Genomic DNA, 15,934 nt, shown 5'->3' on the forward strand with positions numbered 1-15,934 from the left:
GGTGCTGCACATACCTGTCCCGCTCAGCAGATCACCAGGTGTGGTGCTGAGGGTGTGGTCTCTAGTTCGGTTGCCGTACCAACAGAAAGGTATCGCGGAAACAGAGAAGCATAAACCTGCAAAGCCGGCAGTCTAAATCAAGCGACGACGGCTGCGTAAGAAATACAGCCCGTTGGATCACGGAGTTACCTGTGGTCGGTGGCCTCAGGATCGGGTGTTGGGGAGAAACTCGAGTGCTTCCTCTCGTGGTGAGCCCCGAACCCCAGGCCGTTATAACAACAACAATGAGAGTAGTTGTGTCGGGTACCGGATGAGGCTCGTGCCAACGACGATGCCATCCTACGCCGCCTGTTCCGATGACGATGCCGTCCCACTCCGCCCGTTGCGATGACGATGCTGTCCTATTTTATCTTTTTTCTCAAACTATATTTCTCATGGCGAGTTTGTCCCAAGAACTGCCACTCATAACTGCGAGCAGTCGTTTCAACGTGGACGCTTACAAAAATGTGAGCCATGAGGAATGAAGTTTGATCAGTGTGACCTCATAATTCACGAGGTTTGCTGGCCATATTTGATGGAAGGAAAACGTTTAAAAATGTATTTGTCTGGAACCACTTTACTCATTGAAGCAAAACTTTAAATATATCCACGACCCATGTGGAAAAAGGTGCGATCACAATGACATCAAAGGTCACATGGTTTGTCAGAGATATTGGATTGAAGGAAAAAGTTTCAAAATCATTTTCTCTGAAACCACTTCACCGATCACATTTTCATTTTCAAACTTTTATCATGTCGCCGGGACTCAATGATGCATCTAAAGTTTTGCATCAGTTGGTTCAGTGGTTTCACAGAAGAAGATTTTTAAACCTTTTAACTTCAATCCAATATCGCTGCACCAACACGTGACCTTAGACATTTTTTACTCTCAAACCTTAACTCTCATTGTTCGTCGATCATATTATTACGGATTTCAGAATCTGGTCTGATGAATGATGCATCCACACATCCAGGTCCTCAGACAGTTATTTCCGAAAGAAAATGTTCAGATAAGCCCCATCCCCACGTCTAACGGGATTTTAAATGTGATGCGTTGAGAAGGGTAAATAATAGATCCCCTCTCTTATGGGAAGCATTTTTCTTTAAGACAGACACGTTTACACACATTTCTTTCGCGAGGGCCAACACCTGCCTTTTTTGAGAGCGCACGGGTCATCATGGTAACCGTACACAAGTGGGGTGGGGTGAGCTTGGGGCGGACTCTGCGAGCCGAGAAGTAAGCGCGAGAAGCGAGCAAGAAGCGGGTGTAAGCACGCAAATAACGAGAAGAGAAGCGAGCAAGAAGTCGAAGACAAACCTGTCCGTGTTTGTATTTTCCTTCCATTGGTCTGGCATTGTCCGAACCTCGACAGACTGGGAGGTAATTCCCACAGATTTGACGAAAAATAGTCAGCAGGCACCAGCGGTTAAAACGCTCGGCCGCCCAAATAAAAATCTAATCGAGATAACATTGGTGCTTTGCTGAGGGTGCGCTCCCCGCTCAGGTAACCACGTGACCTCGAGTTAAACGGCATAATTCGACGGTGGACACTGGAAGTCAGGTCAGGTTAGATCTGTGACCTGCTACAGGTATCATGTAAACCTGTACTATCCTGTTCCGTGGTCGGGTTGTCGGCGACAAAACCGTTTCTCCCACCAGGTTTTTTGGTGAGGAGGGTGTTTGGATCTGGACACCCAGCAGGATTAAAAACAAAACCTGTCAAAGGGCGGAGGAGCTTCTTGTGAGCCAACGGCCATCCATATCTAGTGCCCAACTGTGTCCGCGGACGTCCTCCTGCAATTTGCTTTCTTTTTATTAGGAGGTTGGTGGCAGGATTTGCACTCCGGCCACTGTAAAACCCTTCATTTCGCAAAACACAAAAACGCAAAAAAAAATCTGAAAACTCACTCCGTGGGAGTACCTCCTGTGCAGCTTCCCTTCGCAGGGCAGCTCACCGGATGACGGGATTGGGGAAAAGCCTTTGGGACCCCCAATCTTTGATGATAGGAGGGAAACCACGGGGTAACCTTCCCTAGTCAGATTGCGGGAGAGTGTCGGAGTGGTGCTGAAGTGTCGTCCACCAGACGGCGGTCTCCTTGGATTAACCTGAGGCGGTCCCTTCGGGTGGGTGCCTGGAATGTTCTATCCCTAAGAGAGGATGATCACCTGTCTCTGTTATCATCTGAGCTCAAGCGTTTGGACATCGGTATTGCAGCACTCTCTGAGGTTCGGAGACCGGATTGCGGCGAGATAATGGTGGGTGGTTACACCTACTATTGGTCTGGTGGCTCTGATGGTTACCATACCCAAGGAGTTGCTGTAGCTGAGTCCAATAAGCTGACACCAATGATAATTGAGGTAACACCGGTCAACGAGCATATGATGAGACGAAGGATTCGTCACTCCTTAGGTGTCATTTCCCTGGTCTCTGTTTTTGTTCTGACTGAGGCAAGTGATCTCACCGTGAAGGACACATTCTACGCCACTCTACAGTCTGTGGTTGATCAGTGCCCCAGACGAGATACACTTCTAGTCTTGGGGGATTTCAACGCATCGACTGGAACTGATAGGGATGGTTATGAGACGTGTGTTGGTCCCCATGGGTCAGGAACTATGAACCAGAATAGCACGAAGTTCCTTGACTTTGCAAGAAGTCATGGACTTCGGGTGGCTGGTTCATGGTTTCAGTGCCCACAAGCTCATCGCTGGACTTGGTATTCCAACGCTTGCGGTGTGGCAAAGGAGATTGACCATGTCCTCGTTGACGGTCGTTGGAGGATGATCCAGAACTGCAGGGTCTACCGGAGTGCTCAGTTCCTCAATACTGACCACCGGCTTGTTGTAGCAACTCTAAAGCTGCACCTTAAATCTGGGGAATGGTACCATCTGAGCTGTTGAGGGAGCTGAGGCATAAAACTGTACGTGCACTAAGGGTGGACAAGGAGGCCTATGTGCGAGGAATATGTGAGGGGTAGAGCATCAACTGTGGACAGGTGATTCTCGTCCCGCTTACAGGGGAATTTGCGCATTGCGTTCATCCAAGCCCATCCCTCGGAGCACTGCAGTTAGAGCAGAGAGTGGTAGGCTCTTGACAGAGGAGTCTGAAGTGAAGGCCTGCTGGGCCGGTTATTTTGAGCGGTTGTACCAGGCTGATCCCCCATCTGTCGAGTTGGACGTCAAGGGTGTTACAATCCCTATTGCTGACCCTCGAATCAACTGTGGTCCACCTTCGCTTGTGGAAACACGGGTTGCGGTGAACCGGTTGAAACGGGGTAAAGCTCCTGGGATCTGTGGCATCCATTCTGAACTTCTCAAGGCTGGTGGAAAAGCTGAAGTCGTGTCGTTGCATGCAGTTCTGTGCTCTGCCTGGAACACAGGCATCATCCCAACTGATTGGAAGAGGGGCCTTGTTGTCCCTATCTGGAAAGGGAAGAGTGATCGCCAAGACTGCAACTACTACCGAGGGGTGAGGCTGCTCTCAGTGCCGGGTAAGATCTTTGCTCAGATAATTCTTGATAGGGTTTGCCACCATCTGCTTGAGCACCAGCGTCCAGAGCAGTCAGGCTTTACACCAAAGAGGTCAACGATTCACCGTATCCTTGCTATTCGGGTCCTCACCGAACACAGACGAGAGTTTTGGCAGGGGCTGCTTGCAGCCGATGTTGATCTCTACAAAGCGTTCGATTCAGTGAATCGGGATTCCCTCTGGAGGATTCTTGGTCTTCGTGGGGTGCCACCAAAACTGATCGATCTGATGTCTGAACTCCACTCTGGTACTGAGAGTGCTGTGAGATGTGGTAGTACTATCTCTGACTTATTTCCAGTTGTTACTGGAGTTCGTCAGGGGTGTGTACTGGCTCCCACACTTTTCAGCACTTGTATGGACTGGATTCTAGGGAGGATGTCGGAGAGATCAAGCTGCGGTGCATTGTTTGGGAAATGTCAAGATCTCGGACCTTGATTTCGCAGATGATGCAGTCATCTTTGCGGAGACTTTAGACATCCTTTTGAGGGCCCTCGAGGTGCTGAATGAGGAGTCGGAGCCGCTGGGATTACGGGTTTCTTGGGTCAAAACTAAGATCCAGGCTTTCGGTGACATCTTGGATGCTGCTGTCCTGTCTGTGTCTGTTTGTGGTGAGGATGTTGAGGTCGTGGAGAGATTCACTTACCTTGGCAGTGATATTCATGTCTCTGCTGGCTGTGAGTCAGAGGTCAATAGACGTCTGGGTCGGGCCTGGGGTGTCATGGATTCACTGGATCATGGGGTGTGGTGCTGCCGGTACCTGTGCGGGAGGACGAAAGTCTGAGTCTTCAGATCCTTGATGCTTCCAGTCTTGCTCTATGGATGTAAGACTTGGACTCTGACCAAGGATCTGAGATGGAGACTTAATTCCTTTGGTACCAGGTCTCTTCGGAGAATCTTTGGCTATCGCTGGTCAGATTTAGTGTCCAACGAGCGGTTGCTGAGAGAGACTCGAATGAGATTTGTTTCCTGCATGGTCCGTGAGCGTCAGTTGTGGCTGTATGGACATGTGGCTCGTTTTCCTGACGCTGATCCTGCTCACCAGATTCTCTCAGCGAAGGAGTCTCGTGAGTGGAGGAGGCCAATGGACCGACCACGTGCCTCGTGGTTGCAGCAGATTGACCGGCACCTCAAGGAGATGGGGATGCTGCCTGGGGGATGGCCAGACGTAGGCCCCTGGAGTACTGGTGGAAAGTGGACGCAGCGACAAGCTGTTCTGGCACATGCTCCCATACCTGACCTGACCTGACACTGGAACTCATGGTTAACTGGGTGGCGTTCGTGGTTCTAAAACAACCCACTGTACCACAACGTTAATTGTGAGCGGTGGCCCAAGGTCGGCTCTTCCGAGGACAACCGGGGATGAATGCCCCTGAGTAACAAGCCGGTGTCTCAGTACCCGTGGGCGCAAAAATATATATGAAGTTTCGCGTCGATCTGTAAGGCGGTTTCGGAGAAGAAGATTGTTTAAGGATTTGATTTTTCAATTTAAAATGACTGACTGACCAGGTGACCTTTGACATCATAACTTTAAACTCGCCTCAAATTAGGAAGTCGATCACAAATAGAAAGTCTTGCATTGATCAGATAAGGTGTGATTTTGTGTTAAATATGGCTGCCAAACAGACCTGCAGATAGAGCGGGGGGGGGGGTGGCGAGACCGGAGAGGAAACGGGAGATGACAGAAAGACCACCGACCTGCCTGCGGTGAGATAGTGAGTGATAGGCCCAAAGACTCAGCCTCAGCGCGGGAGATAGCAATGATCCTAAATATCTTGGTTTCCACAGCGTGAAGCCGAGAAAGGTGAGAGGCAGCAGCACCAGCCCATAGAGGAGAGCAGTACTCCATCAGGCTGCTGAAAAAAGCTATGTATGCAGTCAGGAGCTCAGGTGGGTCGAGGAAGGACTTTGAACGATGGAGGATCCCGAGTCGGCGACCGGCTTTGGAGGCCAGCTGGGAAATGTGGCTTTCCCAGGAAAGATTATAGCAGATAGTGAGACCCAGAAGCTTGAATGAAAGGACTTCTTCCAGAGGATTATTGAGAAAGTATATGGGGTGGGGGGTCCAAACGGCCGATCTGAGGGATGACAGATGGTACGGCATAGGGGTGGTGTCAACAGCAAAGAGAAAAAGAGGATTTTCCAGAGAATCTGAGAGATCATTGATGACAAGCAGAAAAAATACAGGGCCCAGAACGCTACCTTGAGGAACTCCAGCCTGGACAGGAAGAGGAGATGAGAGAACTCCACTTAAGGCCACCCATTGGCTGAAACAGGAGAGGAAGTCTGCGAGTCATGAGTGAAGATGGCCTTGGATACCATAGAAAGAGAGTTTGGTGAGCAGCATAGCGTGCCAGACCGTGACAAAAGCATATGATATGTCTCGGGATATGGCTCTGATTTCATGTCCGGCATTGAGGACCTCCATCCATTGTTGGGAGAGCAGAAGCAGCATATCCAGGGTAGAGTGACTTGGTCTGAAACCAAATTGATGATCGGAAATCAAGCCATTGGAGAAGAGGAAAGATTCAATGTCTGAAGCAATGATGGATTCCATGACCTTGTTGATGATTGGGAGAAGGCTGATTGGTCTGCAGTTGCAGGGATCTATTTTTGCACTTTTTTATGCATGTTTGCTGATTTCCAAGCAGATGGCAGATGGCCTTGAGCAAATGAGAGGGTGAATCGAAGAGAGAGAGGGTGAGCAAGAGCAGAGGAGCAGGTTTTTAGGACACATGGGCTGATGCCGTCTGGTCCGGTTGCAGAATCTATGTCGAGGTTTGACAGTAAACTCTCCACCTTGTCAGGAGAAAATGACACAGAGTCCAGGGACAGGTCGGTGCAACTGGGCAAGGTGGGAACAGAAAGCGATGGGTTTCGGACACAGGATTTCGATGCAAACACCAAGTTTAGGCATTCAGCCTTCTCACGCATGGTGTCAGCAGTGCCGCCATTTGAGGTAAGGGAGGGGATGGAGAGGGAACATACACCAGAAACAGTTTTGATTCGATACCACCACGATTTGGAGGAGGGAGAGAGGTTTGAGAGTTCAGCCTTGAGATGAGAAAGATGTTGTTTTCTGGCTCTCCTGAGGGGTGACACACACTTGTTCCGAGATTTATGGAAGGAACTGAGATTACCCTCAGTTGGTTAGCCTTCCATGAGGCAAAGGCAAGTTGTTTCAGGACAACTGTCTCGCCACAAACTTCAGTGAACCAAGGGCGGAAGGAAGGGTCGGAAAACTGGGGCTAAATCTAAATCGGAAGGAAGAAGGGCTAAATCTGTGCATGAGGGACAGCAAGTTTCTTTGAAAGAATTCCCAGGACGAGATGAAGTTGGAGAAAGTAGCGATGGGAGACCAGTCTGGAAGTTTGATGACTGCTTGGAGACCCTGCCAGTTCGCCTGAGAGAAATGCCAGAGAAACGGTTCTGAGTTGGTTCTCTGATAACAGCCAGAGAGATGTCCAATTTGAAAAGCACGTGGTCAGAAGAATGGATTGGAACGGAGGAAGAACAGCAGATATTTTCAGGGAAATTTGTCAAAATCAGATCCAGAAGAGATGGAGTACCTTTGGTTGAGATCGGGGTCGGGAAGTTGACCGATTGAGTCAGTCCCAATGAGTCGCAGTAGTTTTTTGCGAAAGTGCCATGACAGGTAAGAGAGGTACCCACACCCAGCCAACTGGAATGATGACAATTGAAGTCACCACATATGAGGAAAAGAGAGTTTGGATGAGAAGATAGAAGTTGGTCCATGTTTTCGGATAGTGAGGTGTAAATGGAGTCATCACTGTTTGGTGGATGGTGCAGTACACATAAAACATGAGGTGGGAGTGGAGGGGAAGCCATAGTCAGAGGTATTCATGGGGGTGTTGGGGAGAGAGGGCAGTGCATGGAGAGTGAGGAATGGAGTCTTTGATGAAGAGAGCAACTCTTTCACCAGGATGAGGCTCAGGTCTGTCATACCGGAGAAGGGAGTAACCAGGGAAAGATACTTGGGAGTCAGAGACATCTTTAAGGAGGAAAGTTTCTGTTTGGCAGATTATGTCTGGTTTGGCAGTGGCAACTTGGATGGAAAGATCTGTCAGGTTTGAGTGAAGGCCCTGGATATTTGAGCTCCACACTGTTAATGAAGAGGGAGGGGAGGGGGGAGAGTAGGACAAAGGAGGAGAGGGGGGGAGGGGTAAGGAGAGTTGTTGAAAGTGTGAAGAATTGCAGAAGCGCTTGGGGAGGGGGTCGGATGAGAAGGAGAAAAGGCTCTGTGGTGCTGGGTTGAGGTAAAGTAGGGAGTGATAAGAGAGGGGGGAGAAGGAAGTTGAGGATTTGAGGAGGTAGAGTGATGAGATGGAGGAGAGAGGGCAGGGGAAGAAGGCAGCTTTGTGGATGTGAGTGGAGGGGCAAATTTAAGAAGAGGGAGTGAGCGGGGAAATTAGAGAGAGAAGGGTGAGAGGGAAACTTGGAGGGGGAAGAGTGTGATGGTTGCTTTGAGACTGAGGGGTGAGAGGGGTGAATTGGTCAACTTGATGGGCACCCATGGTCGTTTGGACACCAGTTGAGTCCGTAGGCGATGCAGCGAACCTCAACAAGCAGGCTCCAAATGAGACAATGGCCACCTGAGTACGCCAGCAAAGCTCACGGTCGGAGGTGTGTCGCAAGGCCCAATATTGTAAGTAAATGCGACGAATATCATTTTGAAACACAACTTGCCATTGCTGCAGGTGCTGCACAGAATATGTACATTCTTTACGAGATAAGGTGAAAACAAACAACATTGTTCCTATTTCAATGGAGAAAAAAAAAAACTTCAAAAGCTTTCAACTTCACTCACCTTGTGATACAAATCATATATTTGATGTGATAATGAACGATCTTCATCATTTCGTGTGAAACTCTAATTTTCTTTGTCCCAAATATACCGCTTTCTCCTTATTCAATAACAGAAACTTTCAAGCATTGTGTCCGTGTTTCTGTAAGGCCATGTACCTCGATATCCTTACAACGGGATGTCAGGTGTGCCAATCCGACCTCCGTCAGCCAACGGGATCTCCACATATCGAGCGAGCGAAGCTGTTGGCAGTTTGAGGCCAGAGTGAGTAAGACCATGTTGGGATGTTTCACCTGAGGTTGGAAAGAGGAGGAACATGCATCATGACACCCATTGCTGCAGGGGAAGGAAATGCTTCTGCGAATCCCATAACACATGGGACGTTCAAACTCAAACAAATCTCCAACAAAGATGTCAGCAGCGGCAGTGTCCGACAAACATACAGTCATCGTCTCCTTTCTTATTTCAGGCAGGAGCCGTCCGTCGAACTATCTCCTCCTAAACAGATGGGCAGAAATTCACCAAACTTGGTAGTTGTGATCACCACATGGCAAGAATGTGGGTCATTCCATGTCAAATCATCAAAGAATCTGCCGTCATCTCTCAGATTTTTGTAAAACTTTGGGAACCAATTGGGACCCATGAAAAACGGCAAGAACTCAAATATTTTTGCTCACAGCCTCTTAATTAGTGAGATACAGACTAACGAACTTTGGACTAATTAGCACGACGTTGCGAATTCAAATGGCCATATCCCTAAAAGTATAACACCTAGAGAGCTGGTTTTGGTGTCATTTTAAAGGTATTTTCATGCCCTATGAATTTGTCTGGGCAACATTTTCCTACCTCCAACCACAATAAAAGTTATCACAAAATATAAACTTCAATCGTGAATCCCCAAAAAATGTATCCTTCAAATTTCCTCAAATTCATCCCAGAGGTACCTTATGATGTCAAGAAGCTTCCACATAAGTTTTGTGATGGGCACTCCAATAGTTTCTGAGATATGAGCAATAATGTACATGTACGTATGGCATATGGGTTCGAAAATCAGCATTTGTAATGTATTATACAATCATTCTAACCAAGCCATGACAGGGAACACAGGGAACGACCATCAACTGCTTTGAAGTATCATATACTTTCATTTTCAACTGGGCCTGAGGGGAAGAAACAAGTGCTGCTGTTGCTGCATTGAAGAGGAAATTGAAAGCCGAAGTCAGGTTCGTGAACACTGTGTACTTGAACTCACTTATTGATTATATAATACATTTCAAATGCTGATTTTCGAACCTATATGCCATACGTACATGTACATTATTGCTCATATCTCAGAAACTATTGGAGTGCCCATCACAAAATTTATGTGGAAGCTTCTTGACATCATAAGGTACCTCTGGGATGAATTTGAGGAAATTTGAAGGATACATTTTCTGGGGATTCACGATTGAAGTTTATATATTGTGATAACTTTGTTGTGGTTGGAGGTAGGAAAATGTTGCCCAGACAAATTCATAGGGCATGAAAATACCTTTAAAATGACACCAAAACCAGCTCTCCGGGTGTTATACTTTTAGAGATATGGCCATTTGAATTCGTGACGTCGTGCGAATTAGTCCAAAGTTCGTTAATCTGTATCTCACTAGTTAAGAGGCTGTGAGCAAAAATATTTGAGTTCTTGCCATTTTTCATGGGTCCCAATTGGTTCCCAAAGTTTTACAAAAATCTGAGAGATGACGGCAGATTCTTTGATGATTTGACATGGAATGACCCATGTACAAGAACACAATCATTTTTCACCATGCCCCCTGGGGTGGGGTCAGCAACCAAAAAATTTAAATTTTAACATGTTTAATCACAACCACACATCGACTGTGTTTATATTTATGTGATGAGGAAACAAAATATCAACAAATCAGATGAACTCATCCCAAGCGGGAAGTAAATCAGTTTGTCTTCGCAATCATAAGGGACTATTGTTTGACTGTAAAACACCTCTGCGGTGGAACAAAGAGGTGCACGTACGTTAGAACAGAATCCGAGGTTGAGATTCCTCAACTCCGTGCACTTGGAAGTGATTGACAAGAGACTCTCCGTCTGAAACAAGATGGGAGTATGATGTCATCCTTTAACACTGGTAAAATAATCCCCTTCACATCCACCGAGCACAATGAGAGAGAGAGAGAGAGAGAAACACATTTCGTTAGCTTATTCCAGAATTCAACGATTCGTGTCGTTTAAAGATCGAAGAACCAGTCTGAGGATCTAAAAACCATTGTGGAACCGTGAGAGCAGGGGGTAATGCATCATGGAGATGACGTTAAGCTGGCATGTAATTGTTTGTAATGTAATTGTTAAGCTGGAAATCTCCTTTGTCATCTCATGGAGATTCAAAAAAATCTCACAGGCAGTGAACCATGTAGATTAAAGAAGGGCACATTGACCTTGCCGAGTTCAATGGGCTATGGAAGCAAAGTAAACGGGAAATGTATGAAATTCCTGCTTCAAATGTTCGTTGTATTTAATGTTGGTTTCAAATTTCTCATTCCGTCTGTGTTGAACTTTCAATTCACTTGCTTGGGAGGCAAAGAAAGGAGGGGGTCTCGATTTGACATTGCCGTAAAAAATCAAGATTTACTTACAATGGTTATTTAAATGATAAAGCTGCGAGAGAGAGGGAGAGAGAGAGTGAGAGAGAGAGAGAGAGAGAAAGAGAGAGAGAGAGAGAGAGAGAGAGAGAGAGAGAGAGAGAGAGAGAGAGAGAGAGAGAGAGAGAGAGAGAGAGAGAGAGAGAGAGAGAGAGAGAGAGAGAGAGAGAGAGAGAGAGAGAGAGAGAGAGAGAAAACGAACATAAACTACGTAAAGAGCTTACATTGATACGCGTTTGGTACAGGACGAGGCGTTGTAGCCTCTGCAAGGACGAGAGCTGCCTGAATTCCCCAGGTGGTATTCCGTCACATGACGACAGGTCCAGGTCACGAAGGTTTGGGCAGTGCTTGATTACAGATTCCAAGGATTTCTTTGTGATCCAATGGCAGTTTGCCAGCTCCAGGTGCAGTAGGTGCTCAGACCACTCACCCAGGAGCCTAAAAAAAGTACCGCAGTTAGACATTGGGATGGTGTTTTAAACAAAGCCGTGAGAGACAAGACAAACTTCAAAACCAACTTAACATCGACACACATTTGCCGCTGTGGTGGAAAATTTATTTTTAAATCTCATGATTGGTTTAAACTTCACAAACAAAGGCTTTTATCCCATAAAATAAATATATTATTGAAAACTGAGATGACAGACAATGATTGATTAAAAAGTTCATCAGAAACATTATTATAACATTGGTCTATGAGAATGTGTCTGTGATTCGGGATTAATTATTCCCATGTATGAGTGTTGACTGATTTGATTGAAGCTTGTGTAATTACAAATATGAGTCCCATGGACATGCATATAAGGTCCATGAGGACATAATTGATACAGCTCTGTGTTCTTATTGCAACTTAAACTCGGAGCTTACAACGTACTTTCGCTTTTAAATGCTCGTAAAGGTATAAAGTCAATTGCAAAGCAATGTAAATAACAAAAGCCTTTTTGTCACCACGTATGGAGTTGTTCACCATGAAGGATCATGGGTTGAATGATCCCACCCAGAGTTTAGGTAACGTCCTTGAAAAGAGTAAGCAGCCCACACATTTGCCTTCGCACGATTACAACATATACTGCCCAAAGGATGAGGGAGCTCCTTGTCCTGTGAATTTCACTGCCCACTTGCAATCAAACCACAATTGAGTGGGAGATGAATTCCCATGCTTGCACATGGAGACCGGTGTTCCCGTGCTTGCACACAAACCACATATGGTGTTCTACGAATTAAAAAGCTGAGGAATATTGAGTGATGCATAGTTTTGTGAAGATAATATGTACTGTTGTTTGTCTGACCCATGCCCCCTCTTTCCCCCTATCCATGCAAATAATTTTGCTCTAAAAAGTTGGGGTTGTGAACAATCTCTGAGAGAAGTTCACAACACCTCATCTTGGTGTTGCTCTGTGAATTTGTTTCTTCCCGTGTTTACCTGAATAAATGATTCTACTCTCATTGGGACTGGAGTTACTGGAGTGATTCCAATGGAGGTTCGAGTAATTCCACCACAGCACAATACCGGGCTTTGTCACCTCTTCAAGGATGGAAGCTGCCCACAAGTTATCTGGGAGATAAAGATCCCGATTGAAGACACGACATCATTGAAAATCTTTGGTTGATATGCTGCACCCTCGATGTCGTGGAAATAATTTGACGAAAGGAGATATTTAAATTAATTATATTTTTCACATTCCAACAAATGAGAATGATGAGATTCCATGAAGATCGGATGTAAAAGGCACGGGTTGCAGGGTGTTTCACGATCTTTCTTCTTCTATAATAATAAATCTCACTCTGTGTGTGTGTGTGTGTGTGTGTGTGTGTGTGTGTGTGTGTGTGTGTGTGTGTGTGTGTGTGTGTGTGTGTGTGTGTGTGTGTGTGTGTGTGTGTGTGTGTGTGTGTGTGTGTCCTCCATGACTTCAAAACCATGAAACCTACCAACTTGATACTTTGCATGCATATTAAGGGAACTCCGAGGGAGTGCATGAGTGATCATAGGATGTTTCGTTTGAATATAACACCTCCTTTGAAAATAATTAACAGCCTTATATAATTATATCCTTCACCAGGCACCTCCTCGGCTGCCTCGCACTTCCTCACTGGGGTCTTATTTCTCTATATTTTGTTTTGGCCTGCTCAACAATGCCTTGACTTGGAACAGGCCGCAATGGTTTCTCAATGATAAAGCGATATTTTTTCACTTTCCTCACTCATATCATCAAATGCCTCATCATCATACTGACAAATCACTGGGTACATTGTAATGATTATAAACACACCAGCGTTCGTTGCTTTATTTCATTTCCACATATGCCATAACCTCAACATTCATCAGACTGAGCCAACGTCTGTACGTCTGACGTTGTGTTTGTACGTCTGAAAAATGAAGAAATGAAACTCAAAGAAGCAAACGAGGCCATTTGGCCTGTCATTGCCGTGGTGCACTCTCGGGTTATTTTTGTTTGTTGTTGTTTTTTTCGGCAGTTTTTACAATCAATCTTCTTGATGGTTTTCGAAAGGCGAAACAACCCGATCTTGATCGGGTGACCAAGCTTATTAATAGCAGTTGGATGTTACCGTCAAGGAATGGTGAAGGGATGGGATGTGATATTGTTACGAATCTGGAAGCCATGAACACTCCACAAACAGGTCCTATAGAACAGTTATATCGGTAAGTATGTAGTTTTTAGTTCGGGTCCCCATCCCTCGTTTAATGGGTGAATAAATGGACATGCGCTGTGAATTATTTTGATAGTTAGGATTTTTACATCACTCACAACAACAACTACGGCTACTCCATCTCCAACTACAACAACGCCTGGGCGAACCGCGCCCGAGAGCGGGCCACACCTGAGCGGACCGCGCCCGAGAGCGATAAAAGGAACGGAGAGCGAAGGATCGGGTGGATCTGCTCGAGCGAGAGAGGAAGAATTCGCACCCGTTGAAACCACATCTCTCGAGGTGGATCTGCTCGAGCCAGAGAGGAAGAATTCGCGCCCGTTCAAAACGCATCTCTCGAGGCTGAGCGAAAGGCATCTCGTCATTGGCGTGCTCTGGTTCCCGGGTCATCTCGTCTCGTGGCTGGCGTGGTCTGCGTCTGGCTGACCTTGGTCCGTTCGTTCCGACTGGTGCTCCGGGAAGGTGTGGACGTCGAGTCGCGTGCTCGCGGCCAGGTCGCCTGCGACTTTCTTGTCCCTCGGCTCGAATTCCCTCCGAGCTGAAGGGATAATAAAGACCATTTTGGGTCCGTTTCTTTTGGGTGTACGTCTGTGTGTGGGCCCATCTGAAAGTAGGAATTGTTTAAGTGCTTGTGTGCAAATTTGCATTCTATATTAGTCGTGATAACTCTGCCCTTACGTGCTTCCCTCGTTTCCTCGATTACTGTGAATAAATTCCCCCATTTGTTAAATGTATCAGCTTGTTTCTGTATTTCTTCCATTGGCTTAGCATGGTGCGTGTTGGTGAATTACAAAGGCTGTTGCCGCTGTAACAGTACATTTGGATCGACGGAACTTCGGCAACCATCCGCTCGGGTTGCGCACGGGTCGGGCACGCTAACGGCTCGTCGAGGGTGTGAATACTCGGTAACTCGCCACGTGGATCTCTTGGTATTTTGAAGATTGGCAAATAACCCTGTGCGATGTGGTGGAATTATTGACGATTCACGGTCCGGTAAGGGACCCGTACCCTCGGAGTTTTCCGAGAGGTACGATCTAGATTCCGGACGTTCGGTGGAGTCGACCCTACTGCTCCATCTAGTGGTCGAGCTCGCAGCGGATAATCGGCTCCGCAACAATATGACGTGAGGACGCACAACTACAACCACCCCGTAGCATAATGACATCGGAATAGCCACTTGTAAAGGACTGCTAAGGACATGGTAAAGGAATGAAAGGACGGAAAGGCCAAACAAAAATTAATGAAACAAAATAAAAACAGCAGCAATAACAATTCGGTGACACAATGTCGTCCAGCACCGGAATTCCGTGACTTCAGCATGGGAAACGCTTTGAGAAAACTCTACTTTTGATCGGGTCAACCTGGATAAACTGAAGAGTGGTAAGTAAATTTCTATCCTGCAAGCACATTTGTGACTGGTAATTATGTCGACCAAGGTTGTTGGTGATCGGAGAAGCGGTAAGAGACGAGATAGGCGAGGAAACTGATCAGAATGAAAGAGAAGTGGAGAGGGTTCACCTCAACCCAGGCCATCGATTACAAACTTTGCATTCAATTACTCACTTTCTTAGGACCGTAGGACTGAATCTTCCATCGTTTCCAGTCCATGAGAGACCGAGCGAGCGTGCATGGGTGAGACGAGGCTTCAAAGCCAGAAGGTCCTCCTCGCAGAGAGATGGCCAGAAAGGCTTAAGGTCCAGGTGTTTGTACATAGAAGGGTTGCAGCAACAGTCGCGCAGGGTACGGCTGCATTGAGCGAGGCAGCACAGCTCAGGGAGTGTTAGGTGAGATAAAATAAGTTCGATAATCTGTTGTGGAAGTAAGGCAGAAAAAAAAATCGATTTCATTGTCAGTGCATCAACCTGACCAACTGTCACTGTCCAGATAGGCAAGGATGTCAATCAAATGATAAACCAATAACTCTTAAAACAACCCAGGTAACCACTAGTGAAGCCATCAAGGCTTCCAAACACAAACAGACTTGGACAGCCATTTCAATGTTGACACCATCGTCTGAAACCATTCTGAAGCCAAACAATGAGATGATGTGATCTGGAAAACCAAGTTTGAAAACAAGAAGAAAAGATGACGAGTGGGGGTTCACATACTCACCTCGAAAGGTAAAAGGTCAAAATATCCATTATTTGTGAAGGGGGAAAGCTTCTCTTTGTTTGCCCTCCTTTCTTCCTCCATATGTTCAACCATCGCTCGTCTCCTCCTTCTTTCCA

The 15,934-nt window shown here is 46.5% G+C and overlaps 1 protein-coding gene across 1 annotated transcript in view; it reads right to left on the reverse strand.

The window, feature by feature from the left end:
* Nucleotides 1–15,934, reverse strand: part of LOC147008309 (uncharacterized) — a 76,582-nt gene that overhangs the window by 1,932 nt on the left and 58,716 nt on the right. The window contains exons 19-23 of the mRNA XM_085865305.1: nucleotides 15,819–15,927; nucleotides 15,270–15,514; nucleotides 11,261–11,474; nucleotides 10,414–10,485; nucleotides 8,547–8,681 (exon numbers count right to left, since the gene is read on the reverse strand). Of these exons, the coding sequence (XP_085721431.1) occupies nucleotides 8,547–8,681; nucleotides 10,414–10,485; nucleotides 11,261–11,474; nucleotides 15,270–15,514; nucleotides 15,819–15,927 (775 nt within the window). The remainder of the gene's footprint in view (nucleotides 1–8,546; nucleotides 8,682–10,413; nucleotides 10,486–11,260; nucleotides 11,475–15,269; nucleotides 15,515–15,818; nucleotides 15,928–15,934) is intronic.

The sequence above is a fragment of the Eptatretus burgeri genome, chromosome 20, assembly GCF_056783735.1.
Source record: "Eptatretus burgeri isolate ZD-2024b chromosome 20, Ebu_testis_v1, whole genome shotgun sequence".
Classification (NCBI taxonomy): Eukaryota; Metazoa; Chordata; class Myxini; order Myxiniformes; family Myxinidae; genus Eptatretus; species Eptatretus burgeri.